Raw genomic sequence first — 26557 nt, 5'->3', positions numbered from 1 at the left:
TCAGGAAAATAAAAAAGGCTTTTTAATGTAACTTTTAAAAATTGCATTGACAGGCTCTGAAAGCGCTTCTCCAATCCAGTCTGCTCTTGGATCTCGATCACAGACACCCTCTCCTGCCACTCTGAATGCAGATCATATAGAACAGAAGGATCTGCAGCTGGATGAGAAGCTCCACCACTCCGTTTTACAGACGCCAGATGACCTAGGCAGTATCTGAAACCGAAAATTTAAAAATGTTCTTTCTTTCCTTCCAGTGCAATATAGTAATATCCTTTCAATGTCTTGTCTAAGGCTGTTACAATAACCTACAAATTTTAAAACTTTGTGGAGTCATAATAAGTTCCTTTTCCAAATGCACCTTCTAGAAGGGTGTGCTGTTTTTGGCATACCACTGCAAGTGATTTAGTGGATTAGTAGTCAAGAATCCCTTTAATTGTTCTTTTAATGTTGAAAATCACAACTGCAATCTAATTCAGAACTGCACTATCACTAAAACATAAGTAATGAAGCATCATTTTTAAATATTGTCATTTTGTAATATTTGTCTCCTTTTTACACAAAGTCTCAATTTAGCTAGTTACATGTTTAATTCTGAGGGTCATTTGTTTTAATAAAACATTTAGAAGTGAAGAAATTCATAGTTACATTTTCATAAACATTGTCTTTGCAATATAAAGATGCTGTATATAAAATACCACATGCCATGCATCTTTCCACTTTTGATTGCATACCCTCTGCTACCATGCTGTAAATATAGAAGACATAGAAAGCATCCTATCATGTGTAGGCACAGTGCTGCCTATTTCTTTCATATTCCATCTCATGGGCCTTAGACTTAAATTTCTGACATTTTCTACTTCTTCAGCCAGACATTTTGACTTGTGTTTTTCAGTATGTAATCTAAATACAAGCAGTATAATGCCAGATATAGGCAGATATTCAAAAGAACAGAGTATCTGACTGAGGCCAAATTATTCAAAAAACTCAAGTCTCATTTTGGTATCTATATAATGGCCAGTTTTTCAAAAGATCTTTATATGTTTTGGTGCTGAGCTTTTCTGGAAATATCACCATGGGAGTCAGAAGGAAGCAGGTTGGGTGTTTCTTACTTTTAAAATTCTGATTATTTTCTGATGGAGCATTTTTCTATTGGAGAACTAATTTTTTTTTTTAATTACAGTAGAAATGAGGCAGGGATTCTAACAAAATCCTGTATACCAAGCACATTTCCATCAGGCATCCATAAGATTTCCTGTCAGCTCACCTGTTTGGTGCTCTTAGCCAGGAGCTTGAAAGAGCTGGCAGTTAGGGACATTTTTACACATATCAGCACTGCACCACTTGCAGTTGTATAAGTGGCGAAATGCGCGTCGGCGCTGAGAAAATGGTAATGGCGCGCTTTTAAACTAAAACACATCAGAGTTGCTTTAGTTCAAAAATGCACCACTGCCATTTTCTGCACACGGACATGCATTTCACCACTTATACAACTGCATGCGGCACAGCACAGTTTGCCTCACCTCGCACGTGGAGCAGTCTTGAATTAAGTCTGCTCCAAAGCAGCAGATCTCTAGTGCTTTGCATGACAAAAAAGTATGTTGTATAAATGCCCTGTGTGTCTCAGCTCTTGGGCAGCCTGAGCTCCCACAATTTTCCATGGTCCCTGAATCTTAGACCAATTTCTTGCCTGGCAGGTTCTGAAGAGATTGAAACAGCATAATGTTTTGACTTTTTTTCTAAAAGAAATTTTGAATTTCTAATTCTGCAAAAATTTCAATTTTTGTTTGTTTAGAGTTTTTTTGGTGGGGAGTTTGTTTGTTTTTGAACTTTGGAATTTCTAATTATCATTAAGCTCTAGAACGGAGACTTTTTTCCTTTTTTTTTAAAATCTGGCCTCAATTTTGGTAGGTGAACACTTGGAAATCTAAGTCAGCTTGCTTCTTTCACTCCAATCTATTTACCAAGTAAATACACCCAATGCTTGTAATGACCAGATAAGATTTTTATATATTATGCCATAAAATTAGCTAGCTTTGTAAACAAAATTAATGTATCTTAGTTTAAATGCCTTATTCATTTTTGCTTGTTTTAAGAAAATGTGTATGTGCAAATTCTATTAGCGCTCTTCTTTAATCATAGAAGGTAGTTCTTACTTTGTTTTTCTGCCATTTCAGAAACTAGTGAATTCCCTTCAGAATGTTGCAGTGTGATGGCAGGGGGGACGCTTACAGGATGGCATGCAGATGTTGCTACTGTAATGTGGAGACGAATGCTTGGAATTTTGGGAGATGTCAACAGCATTACAGACCCGGAGATTCATGCCCAAGTTTTTGATTATCTGTGTGAACTCTGGCAGAACCTGGCTAAGGTATAAAAATCTTCCTTCCCATCCAGCTTGACGGAGTGAGTGTTCAGAATGAAAACAAAATCTTTTGTAAATTTCGCTTATACATTCTATTTCTGTTTTAAATAATTGCAGATAAGAGATAATCTTGGTATTTCAACCGATAATTTGACTTCACCATCTCCACCAGTTTTAATCCCACCATTGAGAATTCTAACTCCATGGCTTTTCAAGGTAAATCCAAAAACAGTAAAGCGAAAGTTCACATGGTTACCAAATGTAAATCTTGTTAATACATTTTTGTTAGAGGTGCACCGATATATCAGTGCCATATTGGATTGGCACGGAGTAAAAAGAAAATTAACATTATCAGCCATTGGCTTTTTTTGGCCAGTGTAGCCAAAAATGTCGCTGATAAATGCTACATGTGTGTGCACAGCCACAGCAAGCACACAACTAGGAATGCAGCTGGGCAGCATGGAGAGCAGCATCCAGCTGGTAAGTCTGTAGGGGGAAGGGGCATAGGAAAGGGAAAGGGGTGTGGGAGTGGTAATTCAATACAGTGAGGGCAGGAGTGGGGCAGTGGCTGGGGCAGGTGCTGCTCAGCCAGGGCAATGAATACAACCGTAAGGCTAGGAGTGGAATGGAGCCATGGACATGTGGGAAGGGGAGGCGGCTCCCTACCACTACACAAATCCACATGGCGGGGCATGTCTCCCTGGATTTGTGCACTGGCTGGAGGCGAGGCAGGGCTGTTCACTGTGGGTTTGGGGTCCAGGGGCTGCACCAGACTGTTCCTGGTTGGGAGGCTGGGCCAGGTCTGGGCTCAGTTGTGCGAAGTGGGTGGCGGCACTGAGAGAGGGCACTATGGATGGGCTATGGAGAACTTTTGGGTGGCCATAGCCCCCCCCCCCCCAAGCTCCCCTAGTGCTGCCCCTGCCCAGGACACTCAGCTCTGCCTTTCCTTCAGCAGAGGTAGGCAGGAGACACATGGCCAGCACAGGGCTCCCAAGGGAAAGGCAGCAAAGGGAAAGTTCACTGTAGCCACCTACCCTGCACAGCTGAGCCCAGCCCCCCTGCCAGGAATAGGCTGGCACAGACCCTGGCCCTGAGCCCAAAGCGGGCAGCCTGCCTCCACCCAACACACAAATCCAGGTGAGAACATGCCCCCAGGCCTCTCCCAGGGTTGCGCACAGTGTCAGGGAACTGCCCCCTCCCACCTCTCCACTGCCTCACACCCTTTGGATGAACCACCCATGGCTCCATCCCACTCCCAGCCCCAGGATTACATTCATTGCACTGGCTAGGCAGAATCTAGTCCTGTTCCAGCCCCTGCCCCACTCCCTCCCTCATTGCAGGGGGGCCTCTAACTGCCCCCCCCCATTCCCCTTCTCCCCCACAGATTTACCAGCTGGCCACTGCTCTTCAAGCTGCCCAGCTGCATTCCTGTAAATCAGCTATCGGATCGGTATCTGCTGATATGGCTAGTTAATAATCTGCCGTCAGTATTGGCCAAGAAAATCTTTGTCGGTGCACCCCTAATTTTTGTTTAATAATTACTTTTTTAAAACTGTAGGCAACCATGTTGACTGATAAATACAAACAAGGCAAGCTACATGCTTATAAACTTATTTGTAAGACAATGAAGCGAAGACAAGACGTTTCTCCAAATCGGGACTTTTTAACTCATTTCTACAATATAATGCATTGTGGACTTCTTCATGTTGATCAGGTAAATTTATGTATTTTTTTTCTGAAATTCCAATAAATAAGAAGTATAACTGAAATGATCAGAAAATGTGCCCTCTTTTTCGTCTGCACAGATTATCCATTTGCAGACTGAAGTGAGGCACAGAAGGAAGAAGCAAGCTTTTAGTCCTGTTTCACTTTCCTAATGTAGACACTGAGAACCTTATGGAAAGATATAGTGACTTACCTTGGGGATATAATAGGAGTCTTCTGTCAGAGTTGGGATTAGGCCTGCCCAGCTTTTAGTTCCACATCCAATTTGTAGACCATAACTCTATCTCATAACATACAATTTCAGTCCAATAAAAAGATTTATTGATAGGAAAGATGAAAAAGATATCCTGTGAAAGGAAAGCATTAATAAATAATTCTTCATATATACACTTCCATAAAATCACTGTCCCTCACATTATCTTAAGCAAAGATGTTTCTTCTTGTGTTCTATTTGTTGCATACAAATAAATATATTTAGTCATAATTGCTCTTAATTTTTTGAGTTTGTCAGATTTCTTATAGAATTTAATTATTTGCCTCTACAAATGTATTCTGTAAATGGTCCCAGCACATTAAGTTTGTCCAAGATGCTGTTCTTCTTTAAAGATATAGACAACTGTACTTGTTACAGATGGATTTAACACATTGGTAGAAAGTATAGTACAAAGGTGGCCAGCCTGTGGCATTGGCAGCCTCTGTTTGTGGCACCTGCTGGATTGAGGAGGAAGCAATGAGTTTAGCCTCAGATAAGACAAATAGGAAATATCATAGCAGCAAATTTAGCAGGGAGCAGAAGGAAGAGCAGCAGATCAGGAAGGAGAAGGGAATCAGACTGCCACTTGGGGAGGGCACAGAACTTAATTTGTGTCATGCCTGCCAAAAAGGTTGGTACCCACTGGCAGAGTAGATGGTTACAAAACAATTTGTTGTACTCTGAAATCATTAGTTAACCCTTCATAAGCTATGTATTAATAGAGTATTAAGATAAAGTATGATCAGTATGGTGTAAGAAGATATGTATTCACAGGTGAGTTGTTCTGTAAAGCTCCCTCAGTTTACAGTTTATATAGAGTATTGATATGGAAACATTTGGAACAGGACTTTAAAAGTTAGCCTTTTTGTTTTGTTAGAGTTTGCCAAGGGCAAGCAATTTAAAACAACATCATTAACTTTGGAGATGTGGGGGGGTTTTTGTCCCGTTACTTTGTTTTTTAAACTCCTGTAAAGAAATTGAAGTTTTGTATCAAACTTTTAACTCCTTATAGATAACTGTTTTTTCTCCTTTCTTCCTGCAAGGATATTGTCAATACAATCATCAAGCACTGTTCTCCTCAGTTTTTTTCTCTTGGTTTGCCTGGTGCTACCATGCTTATTATGGATTTCATTGTAGCAGCTGGTAGAGTGGCAGCTTCTTCTCTTCTCAATGTAAGTGTTCATCAGTTCAATGTCATTTCTGATCCCATGGAACTATGAGAAGTTTTAATAGAAACAGTGTTGTGCAATATTTTTCTTCAGTTGGGTTATTTTTATCTGTAGTGCTTTAGTAATTTTTGAAATTGCAAAGCAGCTTAATAAAATGATACACAGATCCTCTATGGAACACGTGATAGGAAGAATGTAAACATTTGTTTTTGTGTGTGGTGTCCATATTTGCATGCTAAATATCAGGAACAATGATGAAAGTGGTTTAATGGGAGGCACTAAACATAAAGGAATTGTCATTTTTTACTACATACATATTCAAAGCTGTAAGCAAAGCTTTTAGTTTTATGAAGTTAATCTACATTTTTGAAGAAAGGGATTCCTTTTTATTGGTATGTTACTCGTATGGCTGTTTTTCATAGCTTCATAGCTGTTAGGGGCTGGAAGGAACCTTACAAGATCATTGGGTCCAGCCCCTTGCACTTGTTCTCTCTCTGCCAGTTTAACTTTTTGTAATGTATGCTTTGGGACTGTTAGGAAGTTAAACTTTGGCCGTTCCATATTTAGGAAGTATGTTTTGAATATTATACTTATAACAGTGTGACTATAAGGTAATTAACTAGTCTTTTGAGTAGAACATCTGTTCATATAGCAGTGCTAATCAGCAGCTCATGTCAAGTATTTTGCTCCTTTGAATATTTAATTTTAGCTCCAACAAGGTTTGTTTTCTCTTGAAAAATGTTAAAGTTTAGAGAACTCTATCAGTGGTGTGTGTTAAAGACTACAGGTCCTAAGACTGCTGTTCTTAGAAAAAACATTGTCTCAGGAAATGATCATTACTGGGTGAAAAAATGGAAGATATTATAAGATAGCTGACATTTTCATCTTCATACTGACTCCTGGACCATGAAGTCTAACCACCTGGGTTGCCTCTTACCCGCAAGACTGGGGTTCCTGGATGCCTGGGTTCTTTCCCATCCCCATCCCCTCATCAGCAGGCAGGCTGGTCTGGAGTAGAGCAGCTGCCACAGTGTCACAACGCAGCACAGACTGCAGGCTGGGTTGGGTGCTGTAAAGAGTGCTGGTGCTGGTGCTGGTGCTGGTGCTGGGAGGGTCCAGGGGAGAGGGCTAAGGCAAATTTTGGCATGGCTATAGCCCCCCCAACCTCCCCAGCCTGGCTGAGCCCAGCACTAGCCCAGCTCTCTGACTTGGAAGTCTGACACTGCCCCTGGGCTCAGGGCAGCTGCCTGAGGCTGCCCAGGGCTGAGTGGTCTTCGGGCACTTTAATTAAAGTGGATCTTGGAGCTGCTCTAATTAAAGCACTGCCTCCCCGACTTCCAGAGAGTCCCCACCAGAGGAAGGACCCTGCTGCACACAGTGTGGGGCAGCAGCTGTCCTGGCCCCTGGGATGCAGGCCTCAGGGCACTGTGGGTTGAGTCATGCTGGGTCAAGCCAGGCAGCTCTGCCTGCCCATCCCCACCCCTGTCATGTCTGCTGCATTCAGCACTACCCAGCCGCGGGCAGCCGCAGGCTCAGGCAGCTGCCCTGAGCCCAGGGGCAGTGTCAGACTTCCAAGTGGGGGAGCTGGACCAGTACTGGGCTCAGCCAGGGTGGGGAGGTTTGGGGGGGGCTATAGCCACCCCAAAATTTGCCTTAGCCCTCTCCCCTGGACCCTCCCACCACCACTGCCAGCCCTGCACAGCTGAACCCAGCCCACTCCCATCCGCTCCAAGCCCAGCCCTGGCCCGGCCCCCCCAGCCAGAAAGATACTGGCACTGCCCCTGCCAGGAGCACCACACATTTTCTGGCTCACCTGCATGGCCTGTGAACAGCAGCAGTGCTGGGAGGGCCAGCTACAGGGGGGTAAGGCAAATTTTGGGATGGCTATTGGCCCTCCCCCCAAGCTTCTCCCAGCACCGCCCTTGCCCGAGCCTGAAGGGCAGGGGCTGCAAATGGCACAGGGCACTCTTTCATGTGCTCTGGCTGGGAGTGGTGGGGGGAACAACGCTTTAATTAGAGCAGCTCCAAGAGCCACTCTAATTAAAGTGCCGCTGTGTTTCCTCTATCAGCACCCTAATGCTTAGAAATGATGGTGTGGGTGCTTGAACTAAAGTTCATTCAATAAGCTTTAGTTCAAACACCCTCACCACCATTTTTAAGCATGGGGATGCTGACACATGTGACGAGGCACTGGAGTCTGCTGGAGCATGGCAATTCACACTCCAGCAGACTCGATTAATCCAGCAGATTCAATTAAACAGATGATTAATAGAGTCTGCACAATGCACATTGAAGCAGCCTTACTGCTTATGTATAGGCACCTCCAAGGTGCTGTATCCAGAGCAGGGGGGCCAGGTGCAGGTGAGGTAGCAGAGCCCTTTATTCAGTAAAGTGCTTTATGCTATACCATGGTGCACCGTGTGATCTCAAGCAGCTGGTAAATGTGTCCCAAAGAAGTGCAGTATGGAATTTTTTTCTTAAAGTGTCTGAAAAGAACAACAGAACAGCTGGTTACAAAATATGTGCTGCAAATATTTCACATGAAGGCAACACTAGTAAAGATTTCAGCACAGTGAACTTAATACAGCACCTCAAGATGCACCGTGCTACTGAATACAATGATTTCCGAAAGATTACTACAGAGAAGAAGCAGGGCAGGAAGAAGGTGTGCTAAGCCAGCTATCATTACACAAAGCTCTAAAACACTCACAGAAATTTGGAAGTAGAGATGCCAGGGCTAAAGAAATAATTAACCATTTAGTGGAATTTATAACTGTAGATGATCAGCCCTTTTCCATTGTAGAAGATACCAGATTATGCTGTCCCACTGAATGCCTGGAGCCTCGTTATGCACTGCCCAGCAGAAGGTTTATAGCTGCCATTGCACTGCCAGAGCTGTACAGTGTTGTTTTAAGATGCATGCAGATGCTGGTTGAAGATGCTTACATATCAGCATTTAGCTTTACTACTGATATTTGGAGCTCTGATGTATCACCCATGTTAATGCTGAGTTTAACTGTACAGTAGAGAGATGTGAACTATAACCCAGAAGTTCAACAGTTCCCATATGGCTGAGACTATTTCAGTGGCATTTGACAAGATGTTGGCAGTATGGAAAATCCCAAAGACAAAAGTTCATGTCATTATTAGGGATAATGCAAGAAACATAGTAAAGGTGATGCAAGACTCCAGTTTGCCAAGTTTACCTTGTATAGTACATGCACTCCAGCTCATTGTGAATGAAGGAGTGATCATCACAGCACAGTGTCTGACATACTGGCTATCAGATGAAAAATCGTTGGGTACTTCAAACATTCTCCATTGGCCTATTCTTGTTTTCAAGGAGTGCAGACTAAGCCTGGAATGCCTTCCAGGAGCTTACAGGAGGACATACAGACAAGGTGAAACAGCATTTTTACTATATGCCGCATAGACTCTTGGAGCAGAAACATGCACTTTGAGCATGTGCAGCTGACTATGAAATCCCTCCAACTCCCACTGTATATCAGTGGGGGCTGATGGAAAAAGTAGTGATAGTTCTAGCACCATTTGAAGAACTAACATATAAATTGAATTCATCCTCAGCCTCTGCTTCTCATGTCATGCCTTCCATTGTGGCTTTAAAAAAGCCTTTGAGCAAAGTTACAGATTCAGACCATGAAATTAAAACTATGAAAGTTACTTTGCTACAAGCCATAGAAGCACCCTTTGCTGAAATTGAATCAGAACCTCTCTATAGCATTGCAGTGCTGCTGGATCCAAGATATTTTACTGATAATAGCAAAAAGCTACTAGCTATACAAATATTGGTGACACACCTGGAAAAATGCAAGTCAGGAGGAATGACACAGAACAGACAGAACCCACAAAGAAGAAATCAAATGAAGCAGATGACAACACTACAAAACTGAGCTTCTTGTGTTCAATGTATGATGAGATAATTGAAGGAAAGTACCTCTGGGGTAGAAACTAATGGGGCAAACAGCAGTGTAACGATTCAGAAACAAAGCTACCTGAGTGAACATATATTTTCAAGAAGTACTGAAAAACTGAAATACTGGGAGAGCAACAAAGGCAGATCCCACCCACGCCCGCCCCATTTTGGCTGAAGCTGCACAGAAGTTTCTCTGCAGCCTGTAGCAGTGTTGAGAGAGAACAGCTGCTTAGTGCAACTTCATATGTTGTGGATGAGAATAGGAACTGACTGATGTGCAAAAAAAAAAAGCAGAATGTTGCTTTTTGTCAAGAAAAAACCTTCCACTCACCCACTTGCTATGCTAAGGTTTAAGTAAGTTGTTGTTGTTATTTTTACAATGGCTTCTACTACTACAAACTGTACCTCAACATTTTTCGTTTTTAATTTTTACATCTTGACCTGCATTTTTCATGATTTAGAAGCCAAAATTGCTTATGCCATTTTTTCTGACTTTATGGTGATTTTTGTAAAACAAATTGAATATTGAGTTTTATAATGACTTTGCTATCAAATTAACCATTATGTAACTATATAAATTTGGCACTGCGGTGCTGGATAGGGTCGAGGCCCGCAGTAACTCAAGGTTTGGCAGGATTGTGCCATGAGGAACAGAGCTTCCCAGATCTAAGCACTCAACTAATGTTGCCCAATTCTTGCCTGGGCAACTTGATGTTAAATATTCTTACAATCGGGCGGTGGTCTGTTCACTGAGCATTTGTTCTAGGATTCGTCCAGTTGGATTTCTTCATGGGGCTCCTACCTCCCCTTTACCCTGTCCATACACCAGCCAGTTGGGAATAGGTGGATTACTAGTGTAGATGGACCCTGAAGCCAGCCGGCTCACTTGTGCTGTTCTTAGTTTTACGTTGGCCTTAAGGCCAGGTCATTAATAAGTACCGGGGGCCAGACTTGCACACTCTGCGGTGCCCAGGGCTGCCTCTCGGGAGGAATGAATCAACTCTTGTGTGTTATCTGAAGTCAATAAAGTCCTTACCCCACTCTGGGTTTACAGTGATTAATTCCAGCCTCTCTAGAGTCAATCCGGCCATGACTCAGGCATAGGGGGTTAGACCCCTCCCTCCACAGTAAATTGATAGCAATGAAAAGAAAGCAAATACCCATTATTTTCCTTGCTCAATCAGTTCTCAAGCAGTCCTTCTGAGCAGGCTTCTTTAAGTCCATGTCCCGTTAAAGATCATCAACTCCTAAGCAACATAGCAATTAACCCCTAAAAAACCCAAAAACAGCAGGGCTTCGCCAGGCCCGGGCTCCTGTGGTTGCCCAACTCACTTGCAGTGTTCTTGGCGTTCTGGTGCTTCCAGCCTTGCAGCAGCTCTCAGTACACAGCGGAGGGTAGCAGCTAACTGGGGACCCCTCTGGGTCTCCAGGCTTTGAAGACAGCCATGTTCTTCTCCGGATTTGGAGCTTCCCAAGGTTTTTCCTCAGCAGGGCTCTGCTTCACATCTCCCAGGAGCTCTGCTCTCCCTTTTTTCTGCTTATGCCGGATCATGGGGATAAATATAAATTTCAGCGGCGGCTCCAGTCACCACTCCATCATCCACTCTGCACCTGGAGTTGAGTGGTGTTGGTCCTCCTGCCCTTCCTGGGCTAACAAGCGAGAGCTTCCTCTTTTCGTCACAAACGTTCATACTGCAAACTACTTTAGAAGTAAAAGTTTTAAAGTTAATATGTGTTTTTATTTTGCTGCAAAATGTATGTAGAATGCAAAAAATCTATCCATCTATGTGTGCACACATGTATGCGTGTGCTATAAATGTAAAATAAACAAAAAAAGTTTATTTATGGCAGTAGTTTAAAATACCTTGCATTATTACTAAATACTGGTTATTGAATCTGTATCAGGTGATATGGCTGGTTAATAATCAGCTGTCTGTATTGGCCAAGAAAATCTTTATCAATGCACCCCTACCGGTTGCTGAAAATAGTAAAATCTCTTGCTTATAGCTTTGACTGGAACCTAAAACATGTTCAGAGTTACCTTTTTGTAGAAATATTACTACTTTTACTAGAAATTGTTTAATAATTCTGTTTTTTAAAAACTGGATTTCTTTCAATTACACAGTTTAAATTTTCGTATTTACAGCACTTCCTTGTTCAAAATTTGTTAAACATTTAGCTCCTTCATGCCTCTGTCATACACTGTGTTCCAGAATGGGGCTGGGGGCTCAGCATTTTACCATTTATATTTGTATTGTGAAATAAGTTTCTTTCACTGATTTCTGACTAACTAGACTGCAAGAGGTGCTATTTCCATCTGGAAATCTGACAATAAATGCTTATTATAATTTAAAATGTATACTTTGTGTGAAAAAATAGATATAAGTGTTGGATATCATAAATTACATATTTTTATTTCTGTGGTATATTACAGGAAGATGATCAAATACATACTATAGAGCTATCAGTCATCTGTTTCAGTATAGCAACTAATTTAAGCTTTCATAAAATAAATTAAGTTGCTGTGTTTTTCTGAGATGTGCAAGCTGCTTGAACATCCCTTTGTCTATATACTTAATAAAAGTTCAGCATACAAAATAGCTGCATGTTTCATGTATTTATATTATTGATAGCCTTGTTATTGCAGTAAGATGATATTTTTGTTTCCCCTTTCTCAGGCACCAAGAGTGGAAGCACAAGTTCTTTTGGGATCTCTGGTGTGCTTTCCTAATTTATATCGTGAACTACCAGCTCTACATCCAAACATGCCTGATATAGCTGTATCTCAATTCACTGATGTCAAGGTGGGAATATTAAGAATATTTAGGTGACATTGAAGCTATGAATTACTTGTTTTAGTATCTGTGTTTCAGTAATTTTTACTTGTATTTAGAGATTCCAAAATTCTTTTTAAGTTTCTTCCTTATTAGAGTACAAGACCTAAAAGCCCATATAATATGTCAATCTTAGAACAGCTGAAGGATAGTTACTTTGAAATTACTGCTTATCAATAAAAAATCATCGACATGACTGCATATATTCTAAAAATAAATAAAACGGCATTATTTTCACCATTTTATATAAATTGTTACCACGATCACTTGAAAAATCTCTACAAGTTTAAACGGTTATGAAAGAGAAGCACTAGGAGTAAAGATTCTAGATGCACTGCTTATTCTTTTTACAGTTCACTTAGGATGAAATTCACCCATGTGTTTAGGGACTGCAGAAAACCTATATATGATCTCATTGCCATAAAATACAGATTCAGGGAGACCCTACCATACAACAAAGCTGGACACTCTACTAGCTTAGCATGCTTGAGCTGGGAGTCTGGCTACTATGCTTACGAGTGTAGGATCCCACACTGTGCACTTCCCAGTAGTAATTTTGTCTCCAGCCTCCATGTTCTTCATTGTGGAAAGACTTTTTACATGAGCTTTATGAAGAATTTCCCCTCCAAGGACACTTCAGCACTTGATTTAGATAAAATTGCTGTGGACTTCATCCTCACCACAGACAAAATTTCTGTAAAACCACTTCTGAAGATTTTTGTGGACTGTTGTAAATTTGAAGGAACAGCATGATGGTTTAAAGCCTTGTTCAAAGTATTCATTGGACATAGTGTTGTACTCTACATACGATGATATAAAAATGCTGAGTACATGCAACAATCATTAGGTCTCACCATGGGGTGACTCTGGACTCCTGGCTCTTCTGTCCACTGGCCTGCTGCATAGCCTAAGGGTTTTAACAAGATCTTGCTTCTGGGAGGACTCCTCACCCCTAGCAAATCTCAGTCTAACCAGCATCCTGATCTTTATAGCTTGGTGGCAGAGGCCCCCTTGAACTCTTTGGCATACCTGGGGATTTCAAAATAAAATGTCTGCTATCCATGGAAACTGAATGTCTGTTGCTGCCATCCATCCTGAAGTCACTCTTATCAGCAGACAAACTGCAAGTAAAATAAAAACAGATTTATTACATAAAACAGAAAAATGTAAGCTAAAGAGTTGTTAGGTTTAGAGACCAAACAAAATGTCTGGAGTCGTTTCCTCTGGCATCTCTAAACTAATAATAGTAGCTTCCAGGGAGGGTAATGAATAGGGGATAGATCACTCTAGATTATCTGTTTCAGTGCTTTCCCTTTAGCATCCACTTGTGCCACTGTCAAAGACTGGATACTGGCCTAGATGGACCATTGGTCTGACCCTTTATAGCACTTCTTATTTTCTTAACAGAATATTTCACTGCTACCTTTAACCTGAAGCAGCTGTCTTGGTATTCTCTCTGCTCCAGCAGCTAGTACTGCTATTGTAGTTTCCAAATATTTCACCAGCTTCCTTGAGTGGGGTCCTTCCCTCCCTTTAGACTTGAGTATCTTTTATTTCCCCAAGGAGACCTTTTGCTTATCATATCTCCCTTATCTTCACTCTCTATTCTATTCAGAGCAGATAGAAATATTCATGTCCTTGTATATCATTTCATCTCCCAGATAGACATTTGTCTGACAAAGTTAGGTGTCCTCTCTAGTATGCATTTTGTGCCTTTTCCTTTAAAAATGCATTTAGCCATTGTCTGGGCAGAAAGCTTCTTAACCCAGGAATTGGCTGATAGCTAGTCAAACAGGTTAGGCTGTTGATAAACAGTCTAATAACTTGTTTTCTATACAGGCTACTAAATCATGAAACATCTTTTACTGAATAACATATTACATACAAATGTACTTTATTTTTTCGAGTACCACATGCCCCCAAATAAGATACACTCCTTTTTTTTGAAAGGCAGAATGAAGAAAGAGATCTTTCCTTTAAAATACCAGTAAGTACAATGTTTTCTCAAGGAAAACACAGGCAGCTGCAATGTAGGGGACTAGACCAAGAAACTTGTGGCTGCCCTGTTAGCCCCATAGCTGTAGAACACTCTGGGCACTCTTGGCTGAGCCGAACAAGCTGACGTCTCTTCTCTATTCAAACTGATCTGGGTGGGTAGCTACCAACACCTGTCAACGAAGGGCATGATCCTAGGCAGCAACATCTATGAAATCAGCTGAGGGCCCCTCTGGCTGGACTAGAGGTGACAGGCAGTTCAGCTTCCTCGGGATCAGGCTGTCAGCTGATTCATCCGGTACTACTGGCTGCTAGCTACTCCCCCTCTCCTCCCTTCCCCCCAGCTCAGCTCAAGAAGCAATTCAGCTTAGCCATTGATAACTGCTGCATCAGCTGAGGACCTGATCCTGCTAGAGTCAAACTGCCTGGCCCCTCTTTGGGGCCGTGTGGTCAACCAGCAAGCCAGGCAACTTGGCTCCTACAGGATCAGGCCCTCTTCTCCCCACATTTCATTATTTAAAACAAATCCCAGTTTCCAACAGGTAATTTTTTTTTTTGGTGGGGGGAGAGTTTAGGGCAGTGTTTCTTAACCTGAGATATGAATACCCCTGGGGGGTACACAAGACACAGGCAGGGGGTACTCAGGTGCTGCATTTTGAGTTTGGTCTGCCGCCCAGCCTGGCCCAGCAGATTGGAGGCATCTTTGTCTGTTTGGGCCATAAGTTCCAACCACCGCCGTTCCCACCATATTCGGTGTGCCAGGGCTTTCACTCCCCAGCATCATTGGAAGGGGCTCTGTGCAAGCTGCTTTGCCCCAGGCCGTGGTCCACAAGGAAAAAGTGGGACTCAGCTCGTAGCAGCAAAACCATAAGTGCCATGGTGGGACTTGTAGTTTCACTTTTGCTGCATCAATCAGCAGCTGGTACATAAAGTACCGAAGGTTGAGAACCACTGGTTTAGGGAGTTTGTTGTATTTAAGTAAATACTACTTGGCTCCTTATTACTTCATTGTTGTTTTCTTCTATATTCTGTTTCTGTTCAAGTTTTTGAGATATAGGCTTTTTTCCTTAAGGATCACACCTTGTTTTGAAAAACAAGTACATTAGTGATGGTACTGGGAGCAAATAATGTAAAATTTAAGGCTTCTTTTGATTTTGTGTTAGACACATTCTTAGAGTCATTGGTTTGAGACCCAACACAAGTATATGTCATTGTACAATACAACAAAAGCCTTGGTCTCCAGTGCTGAATTCATGTGAATGAGTTTTTAGCAATTGACTGAACATTTTCATCTTTGTTTTAGGAACTCATAGTCAAAACTGTATTAAGTTCTGCCAGGGAAGAGCCATCTGGTCCTGCACGGTAGGTCATACTTTAATAGCCTTAACCAGGAAAACTTTTTATGTTGCTACATGGTTTCTTACCTTACCACATGTTCAGATAGATCCAATATAACATGTAATACAATGAGAATGTCAGTGTGTTGATTAGGGTGTATGCACACCACCACTAAATGGGCTATTAAGCTACTTTGTTTGTATATTTCTGGCTTTGTAGTATCCTTTGGGTATCATGCCTACAACCTTAATGTCCTTATGCCTCTGGCTAAAAGTCATAAGAGGCAGTGTAACTCCCTAACACTTTCAATTAAGCCTTACTTCCCAAGTCAAAACTCTGCCTTTGTAGAAAGCAAGTGCTCAGACATAGAGTTTTAATAGTTTGTAAATAGCTTCAGATAGAGGTCAATATATTACTGATAGTAATAAGATGTAATGTAGTATATCCCTTTTTTATTTCATAGATTTCATAGACATTAGGGCTGGAAGGGACCTCAGAAAATCATCAAGTCCAGCCACCCACCCGAAGGGCAGGAAGTCAGCTGGGGTCATAGGATCCCAGCAAGATAAGCATCCAGTTTACTCTTGAAGGTGTTCAATATAAGTGCTTGAACCACCTCCGATGGCAGGCTGCCCCAGACCTTGGGCAAACAGTAAAGAAATTCATCCTTATGTCCAGCCTGAAATGGTCTTGCAGTAGTTTATAACCGTTCGACCTCATCATCCCTTGGGGTGCTCTGGTGAACAAATGTTCCCCCAGATCCTGGTGTTCACCCCTGATAAACTTATAGGTGGCCATCAGATCACCCCTGAGCCTGCGCTTTTCCAGGCTAAAGAGCCCCATGACTCTTAGCCTTTCGTCATAAGGTCTGCTTTCCTGACCTCTGATCATGCACATAGCTCTTCTCTGGACTCTCTCAAGCTTCTCCACATCTTTTTTGAATTATGGAACCCAAAACTGGATGCAGTACTCTAGCTGCGGCCTCACCAAGGCCGAGTACAAGGGGAGAATGACGTCCCAGGATTTGCTTGAGAAGCATCTATGGATGCAAGCAAGCATTTTGGTTGCTTTACTAGCCGCAGCATCACATTGCATGCTCATGTTCATCTTGTGGTCAGTGATGACCCCCAGGTCTCTTCCATAGTGCTAGCCAGTGTAGCACTGCCGAGCCTATAAGGATGCTGCAGGTTTTTCCTTCCAAGGTGGAGAACCTTGCATTTTTCAGTGTTGAACACCACCATGTTCTCGTCTGCCCATTTGCTGAGCCTGTCCAGGTCAGCCTGGATCACCCGTCTGTCTTCTGGCGTGGATGCTTTGCCCCAAAGTTTGGTGTCATTGGCGAACCTGGCCAGTCCGCTTCTGACTGCAATGTCCACATCATTAATGAAGATGTTGAACAATATGGGTCCAAGGACAGAGCCTTGGGGGACCCTACTGGTCACAAGGCACCATGATGATTGACTTCCATCAACTACTACCCTCTGGGTCCAACCACGGAGGCAATTTCGCAGCCGGCAGATTGTGATGGACCCAAGGCCACAATTGGCCAGCCAAGAGGAGATCATGGGATACCAGATCGAAGGCTTTTTTTAAGTCAAGATATATGACATCAATCTCTTCTCCCTTGTCCAGGTGATAGGTCACCTGGTCATAGAAGGAAATGAGATTGGTTAAGCAAGACCTACCCGCAACAAACCCGTGCTGGCTATCCCTCAAGATGTTGGCATAAGCCAGTCCATTAAGGATGGCCTCTTTAATACACTTTTCTAAGATCTTCCCCAGGATAGAAGTCAGGCTGATGGGCCTATAGTTAGCCGGATCCACTTTCCTCCCTTTCTTGAATATCGGCACCACATTGGCCTTCTTCCAGTCTTTGGGCACTACACCAGAGCGCCAGGAGTTTTCAAAGATCCATGCCAGACGCTGGGCTATGACGCTTGCCAGTCCTTGAGTACCCTGGGGTGCAGATTGTCAGGGCCGGCTGACTTGAAGGTATCCAGCTTCTCAAGGTGTTCCTTCACGAGGTCAGCATTAATGGAGGGCAGGGGATCTCCCTCACCCGGATCTCCCTGTCCCATGGTGGACATGGGCGTCCCGGGACTGATGAAAGACCGACACAAAGTACCCGTTTAATAGGTTGACTTTTTCCTGGGTGTCAGTTGTCAGTTGTCCCATCTGGTTCAGCAGGGGTCCAGTGTTGCCCTTGCTTTTCCTCTGGTTCCCCACATATCTGAAATTTTTATTTATTCCTTTAATTTAGGAATTTGTTTTTCCCTAGTTAATTCCTGCCACTTTAAACAGAGAACAGAATTTTTGAGGTTAAGAATTGTATTTATTAAGTTTCTCAAGGCAGAGCATACCACATGCTTATTTTGTTTGGGAGAAGAGCACATTGTTGACAGTATTGGTTAGGCGGCACTGAAACTCAGGGTACTAGTGTCTTCAGACATGATTAGTTGATAAATTTTCTTTAGGCAATTAAGTTCTCAATATCAATATTAAGGACTTGTATGGTATCTAGAGACCTCTGGGTTTCTAGATAAGTGCCATGTTCAAACTTATTAGTAGTCATTATCTCTTTAGTGCCAGCTGTCTCTGAGGGTGAACCTATAGTATGTACCTCTCTTCAGGATATCCCTGATGGATATTTGTCTAACCTGCTCTTAAACCTCCAATGGAGATTCCATAATCTCTTAAGGCAGACACCAGAAGTTGGGTGGGGCATGACCTCAGGCAGAATCTGGTGCACTTTGGCCCCACTGAGCCTGGCCCTCAGTGGCCATTGCAGCAGCCTTGGGCTGCAACCTTATGTTCCAGATCTGGCCCAGGACTCCAGGTGAGTTTAACATCCCATAATCATTTCAAAATCCCTGAGAACTGCTGTTTTCTGCCAAGAAGCTTTGTTTGTAAAGCATATATATCTATCATGAGATAAAATTTGTGGTTCTGTGTTACAGGCCTATATGATTCTCTAGTTGATTGCCTCATCAAACAGTTTGTGAGTGGCCATAAATGGTCATTAAAGGGTTCAGCTGGCCAATTAGGGTTACTACTCTACATACCTGTTTGCAGCAAACAACAGAAAAAATAGTAAATTTAGCTCCAGAGAAGAGCTCAAGGCCGACATCTCTCAAATGTATTCCTGACCCTGGTCCCTGGGTTTGATGCATGTTTTCCCTCTAATCATAGGAGCAATAAAAAAAAAATTCAGACAGGATTTGACCAAGGTGATAATGTTGGCACCAGCCTGTATGAAGCAAGTTTTTGTTCTTAGACCTAATGACTCTCTCAATTTGTGCTTCAACTGAGTAGTCTCCTCAGTGAGGCACTGATAGCTCAAAAGGGGGAATGCATATTCTGGATCCAGAGCAGTCAGCATGGATATCTTATCATCGTTCCCATCAAATGGAAGATGCTCTTACTACCAGCAAGGAAACCAGTAAAATCCCCTCCTCTGCCAGACAGAAAAGGTTAGCTGTCTGGGCATCCATTAGATACTGAAAGACAGACCTATTTGAAAACCCTTTGCCATTAAAATCATGTAAATATAGGGCTGAGAGAGTAACCTTGAGAGTTCCTCTAATCCAAGGTCTTGAAGCAAAACCAAGCATACCTATACTATCCCTGACCGATATCTTTCTAACCTGCTCTTAAACCTCTAATGCAGGGGATTCCACATCCTCTTGAGGTAGCTTGTCACAGTAGTAATTAGTGATTAGAAAGGTTTTCCTAATGTCTAAACTACATTTTTTTTGCCACAGATTAAGATGATACGTTCTTGTCTACCCTCATGGACATGGAAACTATTGATCATTGGCTGCTTTTTTTTTTTTTTTTAACAACCTTCTTTGTACTAGAAAAGGGTTAAGGCATATTACGTCTACTGCTTTCCCCATAACCAGTAAGCCAGTTACCTTGTAAAAAAAAAACCCACTACCATGTTGCCTCTTTTGTGTCATTTTATCTGCTTGGTTCTCATAAATTGCTTGTTCAGTCTTTTTGTTTAATACCAAAGTTACGCTGACTTGTCTGTAATTTTCCAGATCCTCCTTTCCCCCCTTTTTAAATACAGCTCCTGCATTTGTCATTTTCTAGTCTTCTAAGACCTCTCTTGTCTTCTTGGTGTTCTTGATACTGCTTCAGGTAGTTTCTTTAATACTATAGGGTGACTTCCATCAGGCCCTGCTAAACTTTCTAAATATTTTATACTGATTCTGGACCGTGACCGTATGTCTTTGGAATTGATTGTGTAAGTATTGATCAAAACCACTTCGGAAGACTGAAGCAAAAAAAGAAGCATTGAATGCTTCAGTCTTCTCTGTATAACTAGGTACTTGGTCTCCTTGTTTTGCTCTTCTAATGTAGACTGTAGAATTTCTTCATCTTGCTTTTTGTCCCAAGTTGTTTGCTACTCATTTTACATCTTAGCTTTTCTGATGTTATCTCTATCTGCTTGTGCTGTTCCTTTATGCTCAGCCCTCATTTCCACTCTTCTTTTTCATTTTCAGGTAATTCAAGAGTTCTTGATGCAGCCTTTTTGATCTTTTACTGTGTTCCTTACCAGAACAGCTTGTCATTGTGCCTTTCAGTATCTTTTTCTTTTAAGTATCTTTCCAAGATATCCTACATACCAGTTCCTAAGTTTGTTAGTCTAGGTTGTTTTTCTTTTTTTGTCCTTAAAAAAAAAAAAAAAGTCCATTATCCTTATTTTGTCCCCTTACTCATCCCTTTCTTTAGAATCATGAAGTTAAACATTTTATGATCACTTTCCTCCAAGTTACCTTCCACCTTCAGAGCCTCAACTTATTTCTACAAGTTAGTCATTAAAAAATTCAAGGCTGGCCATACATTTTTTAAGAGTATGTCTGCACTGATTATTATGTCTGCTTTTTATCCCTAACCTTCCAAATATCCACATTCAAAATCCACTTGCTTGACCCCACCACAACACTCAAGTCTGCCCCTGTGAGGTCACCTGAGCAACTGGATCTCAAGGTCAAAATTTCCCCTATCCTGTACCTCCTTGTTGTGCACTCAGTATTCAGTTGAGCTCAGAAAGATAGGAACACAGAAAAGTTTCCCAGTTACATACCACATCCTGTCCCCACTGGCCATAAGGAGAGCAAAGCACAGAAGGAGAGACAGATAGTGTTTATGATTCCTAGAAGGGCTTTTGAGCTTTCTGTTCCTTCAGGGGCACCATTCCACAGTACTTGCCACTTCTTCTGTTTCATGTGTGCAGAGCAGCAAGGTAATATAGGTAGGGAGAGGTGGCACTTGTGGCTCAGGGCAGATGATTTTGCCCCCTTCCTTCCCTCCTCCCCCAACCCCAACAGACTTACCAGCTGGAGGCAGCTGTGTCAGCTACCTTTTTAGTCTATAGCCAAATCTCCAAAGCGGCTGAAAGTTTTCCAAAGCTTTCCCAAATTGATTCAGATGCTTCAAATCGATTCAGAGCTTTTAATTAGTTTCCCAATTTGATTCAGATTCACCAATTCAGTCCCCAAATTGGGCCAAATCTCCTCTAAATCGAATCGGCTACCAAAGCTTTGCACAGCCCTAATACGTAGGTATGATTGGAGTGCTGCTTCTCTGGATAAGTGTACCTTTTAAGGCTTTAAAAGGAGAGAGCAGGCTTCCATTCACAAGTGCCCATCAGCTTACATTGGCATGATCCTGTAGCAAAACAACTTAGCTAAATCACTGTAACTTGAATAAATGAAACAGGGTTAAAGTTGCCCTGTTTTGTTATACTTTATCACTATAGAATCATGCAAATATAATGGTTACATCCTTTGATACTGATATACGTATTAGGACTGCTTGTATCCTTAAGGTGCTTCCTAAAATTAATTTGTACTTAACATAAAAAGGATGAGAGATCAACCCTTTTCAGCTCTGAAAAATTGTTTCATTATTAGATTATTAGACTTTACTATTAACTAGTTAATGTAGAGAGAGAGTCCCAGCGCATCAGGGACCAGGCAATCTCCAACTTGAGAAGTGTATCCATAGTAGAAGTATGTAAAGCACAGATATGCATGGCATTACTCCACTGAAAAAGTACAAGGTATAGATATTTATTTCAGTAGGATTTTTTTGGTATTAATTAGTTTGACTCCTAGCATTCCTTTCCATAAATTTAGGTCACTACTTAAGCATCACCATCGGCAGATGTATACAGACAAGCACTTAAAGTAGTAGTAACATACATTTTAAGCTTTGTAAATTTTTTAATAATTATGTAGCACCATAAAATAAGGTTTTTGTTTAACTTGTCCTAGACAAGCTACAAATAATCTGAGAAAGCAGTCCGGAAATTACAAATCATGTATAGTAACGTGTAGATCCGTGCTATGGATTTCTGAACTCAGATGAAAATGGAGGCATATATCAATTTCTTGTTCTGTGACCTTATTTTGCAGATGTGTTGCTCTTTGCAGCCTTGGCATTTGGATCTGTGAGGAGCTAGTTCATGAATCACATCATCCTCAGATCAAGGAAGCACTGAATGTGATTTGTGCTTCTTTAAAGGTACGAACAAATTGTATGTTTCAGTATGCTTCGGCCTTTACAGTTTAATATAAAAATAAACCAGTTCAGTGGGGGCCAGTCTTTTTAGCAGGTGTGCCACAAATTAGCCCTGCCCTTTCCCCAAATGCCAATCTAATCTCCTTCTCCTGCCCGATCTGGTCTGCTCTGTGCTCCCTGTTTTATCTGTTTTTCTACTTTTTGCTCCCTGCCTGAGTTGCTGTTCTTCTTCCTGCTCTAACTGCAGTTGTGCTGCCCCTAATCTGCTGCATGTCACACACACAGTGTGCCTATGCCATTTGTGGCACATGCACCATGGGTTGGCCACCCTTGAATTAGTTAATCACCTTAAATCTGAATTTGACAAGCGTAAATGAGAATTTGTGCAACAGGGTGGTATGTCCCCTTACGGGAAAGCAGCTAGTGAGACTGAAGGGCTGCATCTGTGGAAGGTTAAGGAGGGTGTGGCTTGCTGGGAAACAAACGTCCCAGTAGGCAGAATCAGCAGGGGAGTGAAGGAGAAGCACCAGAGGCAGAGAATATCTGCTAGAAGGAAGACGACAACCCTAGGAAAGAAAGCCTGAAGCCATAATAGACCCATCTCAGGGGCCAAGATGATAAGGTTCCTTTGTTTGCTGGTATATAACTGGGGCAGACTGAGAGGCACTCCAGGCAATAGAGGCCAGACGGGTGAAAGACTGTAGTACTAAGGCTTGCTGAGAGATACTAGGGGGAGGGACAAATCTTGATTGAAGGGCCTTGTGGCGGCAACCTGCTACATGTGGTGGAGACTGTGGACACTGTAGCTTTCAGCCAGCAGTGTGAACCCTAAGGCAGTGTTGAAATGCAGGGGATGCAGCCATAGGCTTTACAACAGCAGCAGCAGTTCCAGCAAAGGATGCAAAGTGAACAGACACGCTTCATACAGCTCCTGCTGGAGCAGGTGAAACCCAGGCTGAAGTGGGTTGGGATATCCTAGACCCCAGCAGCTGCAGAGGGGAGGCTTAGAAAAATGGGGCCAGATGTTGAGCCTGAAGCTTTTCTAGAGACATTTCAACAAGTGGCTGAGGCATATCACTAGCCTCATGATCTCTGGGCTGTTAAGTTAGATCCCTACCTAACTTGGGAGGCTCAGGCTGCTTATCTGGGCCTGGGAGCCAAGGCCACATGCACCCATGACACCCTGAAGTTGCCCTTTTTGGACTGGGTGGGGCTCATAGCAGAGGCATACAGGCAACAATTCCAAGCAGAACCATTTGATGTCAACTCTCCGCCGAGGGCAGTGGACTTGTACAACCAGCGGAACCAGAGATTAACTCAGCTTAGATATTGGTGGAACTGGTGACATCAGAACAATTTTGGCAAATCTTGCTGGTGGGGGGTCTGGGAACAGGTCTATAGACACTGTATGATGGACCTAAAAGAACCAATATGCCTTGTTGAGGATTTTTAGAGGCTGAACTGGAATGTGGAATACTGTAGCTGGGCAAAAGGGGCAGTCCCACCAGACTATAAGCCTCAAATGAGGAAAGGCAGGAATTGCACATTAGCCCTGTAGTATAGCCTTGCTCCACAGGATGGCAGGGGTGAACTTGGCAAGCTTGGGCCATGGAACTAGAGGCAGGAGAGGATCACCACCAGGAGGCAGTGGTAGATCAGAGGTCAGGGGAGCCCTCTGTCTGTTTTTCATGTGGAGAGCCTGGGCAGTGGTACAGAGATTGCCTTCTAAGAAGTTATGGTTATGTTCATTCTGTGTTCTCTGAGGTCCCAGGAGAATGTACAGATAGAAGATGTCCAAGTTTTGGGTCTCATGGACTCAGGCTCAGCCCAAACATTTGTGCTAAAATAGTTGGTGGATTCTGCCCAATGTTGAGTTCCTGAATGCATCTATGTGACCTGTATACATGGGGATATCTGGCCTTATCCTATCACCCAGGTGCAGTTTATGATGGAGGCTCAGAAAGCCAAGTTGACAGCAGCATGGCCCACCATCTTTCCCACCCAGTGGTAGTATGTCAGGACTGGGACCCACCAGGCTGCTGTGCCTAGTGGCAAAGAGTAGATTGGATCAGGAACCACAAGCTCCTCTTCGGGACCAACTCAGGGACATATTCCCCTTTGATCTCAGTATCTGGGGGCCCTGACCCCTGGCATACCAAGAATGTTGGAGGATATGGAGGGAAGACCTTGCAGCAGAAAGGGGGCTGGATAGGAGGCCCAGAAAGGGCATCGGTATCCAGTGTAAGCTCAGTGGACCTGAGGAAAATGTTGAGAATGCAGGCTCCTCTGGAAAGAACCCCCCTGATTAGAAGGGAGAGCTCATCAGATGAGGGAAATGATATTTTTCAGAACCAGAGACAAGACTCAGTATTTGCTCATCTCTACAGGCAGCTGGCCAGAGTGAATAGAAATGTAGAGAGGCTTATATTGTTCCTGACATTTTTCTTGCAGCCAATGAGCTGTGAAGGTCAAGTCAGTGCCTTTTAATGCCCTAAATTTTAGGGATCTAGCCCATGGAGGGGCTTCGTCTGGCATGTGGCAGGTCCCTCAGTCCCACCTGGGCCAGGCACCACCCACCCACGGTGCATTCTACCACCCCCTGGACACGCAGAGGGGCTGGGGTAGCTCTGCGGCTGGGCTCCCTTTCTAGGCAGCCCAAGTGGCGGTGGCTCCTTCTGGCTGCCACCACCACTAGCTCCAACCCCATGATACCAGCAAGGACCCATGTGCTCAGCCCGACCCGGTCCACCTTGTACCTGCCTTGGAATCGCCTGCCCAACAGAAGTGACTGCTGGGCAGAAACAGTTCCTCAGCATAGGGGAAAAGCAGCCCTTCCCCCTTGCTGTTTCTGGGCCCTTCCTGCTGCAGCTACTGGGAGCCTGCACCACCACCACCATCACTGCTGCCTCTAGTCTGCCCAGCCAGACAGCAGTGGCAGTGTAGAGTAGATGCAGGGCAGCCAGTATGGGCTCTGGGCAGCTGCAGCAGGAAGGGCCTGGCAGTGGCAAGTAGGAGGATCTGCTTTTCTGCCATGCTAAGGAACAGTTTGTGCCTGGCAGCTGCTGCTGCTGCTGCTCAGCCTGGGCCAGGTGAGTCTAGAGCAGGAGTCAGGGCAGGCTAGGTGAGGGTTGTGCTCACAGATCCCTGCCAGTTCCACGGGGCTGGGGCCACTGCCAGCAGCAGCCACCACCTAGGAAGGCAGCCCAGCTGTGGAGCCACCCAGCCCCACTATATTCCCAGGGGGGCAGCAAGACACACCCCTGATGGGCAGTGCAAAGCAGGCACAGAGTGGGTTGGGATTGGGGCTGTATACATGGGTTCTAGCTAGTTGGCTTTTGCTGGGGTGAGTCTGCAGCAGGCATGGGGCAGGCTGCAGATGACAGGGAGGCACCACAAGGCGCGCCATCTCCTGGCTGTTGCTGGGTGGGTGCTTGTCTGCCTCAGGGGGCGCATGCACACTTAACCATACCCACAGACTCTCCCCTGCAAACCCCACAACCACACCCCCACACACACAGTCATATAGCCCACGAACACTGCAGTACCTACACCCTCCCCCACATTCTGCCACAAACCCCCCCAACCCCTCCCCACATGCGTGCGCATGCACACACACGCCTCTGGGGGGAGCCCCGCTCACTACTACATGCACACATCCCACAACACACACACTCATACCCCCTCAACGCACATTCCACATACACCCCTAGCCAGCCTTCCCCTCCACACACCCCACAGCCCTCCACAAACCCCATACCCACCCAAATACACCCCCTGACAAATCCCCCATACCCACCCACATCCACACATACCCCATACCCTCCCCCCAAGCCCTATACACACATCCACAGCCCCCCACAAACCTCATATCTACCCACTTACCCATATCCCCCCCACCTCTCCACACTCCCTTGCAATATAAAAGAGTAAGATTTCATTTTGAGCTATTATGCAATCACCTCTATATACACAATGTAAACGCACACAAATCAAGACAAAAATATTTTTTAAGTAAAATTAAAAGATGTTATTGTGAAGTTAGGATGACTGATAAGAATCCTTTATGCAGAGATTATTAACATGGGTAAATGAAAGAAGCAAGTTTTGTTTCGTGTCTTATTGGACCAGCTGTATAGCTGGGAGAGATGTTAGACAAATTTGGGGGTACAAAATATCTCAGCAAAATGTTGGGAAAATAGATACAGCCTTAGCTAAATGCCAAGTAGAACAATACCTTTTTTTAACTCCAGTATGTAAATTAAACAATCACTCAAAGAAGGGGAAGAAGGCAATAAACCTGTGGAACAAAGAAGTTGTTAGAAGTAGCTTCAAATCAAGTAAAAGGCAGGTGCAAAAAAACCCTCTCTCAAATATACAATTAGTCCAATAAAAGATATTACCAAAAAACCTTGCTTC

The 26557-nt window shown here is 43.4% G+C and overlaps 1 protein-coding gene across 7 annotated transcripts in view; it reads left to right on the top strand.

Annotated features, from left to right (window-relative positions):
* RALGAPA1 (Ral GTPase activating protein catalytic subunit alpha 1) overlaps window positions 1–26557 on the top strand; it is a 219285-nt gene that overhangs the window by 104850 nt on the left and 87878 nt on the right. For all 7 annotated transcript variants that reach the window (XM_090033616.1, XM_090033623.1, XM_090033617.1 and 4 more), the window contains 8 exons: window positions 54–206; window positions 2175–2368; window positions 2480–2578; window positions 3921–4076; window positions 5384–5512; window positions 12122–12247; window positions 15576–15634; window positions 22036–22144. In XM_090033616.1, coding sequence (XP_089889742.1) covers window positions 54–206; window positions 2175–2368; window positions 2480–2578; window positions 3921–4076; window positions 5384–5512; window positions 12122–12247; window positions 15576–15634; window positions 22036–22144 — 1025 coding nt within the window. The remainder of the gene's footprint in view (window positions 1–53; window positions 207–2174; window positions 2369–2479; window positions 2579–3920; window positions 4077–5383; window positions 5513–12121; window positions 12248–15575; window positions 15635–22035; window positions 22145–26557) is intronic.

This window comes from Crocodylus siamensis, chromosome 2 (assembly GCF_052110815.1).
Source record: "Crocodylus siamensis isolate JL-2025a chromosome 2, ASM5211081v1, whole genome shotgun sequence".
Taxonomy (NCBI): domain Eukaryota; kingdom Metazoa; phylum Chordata; order Crocodylia; family Crocodylidae; genus Crocodylus; species Crocodylus siamensis.
The sequence above is the reverse complement of the archived record's forward strand: the minus strand, read 5'-3'. Positions and strand labels throughout refer to the sequence as shown.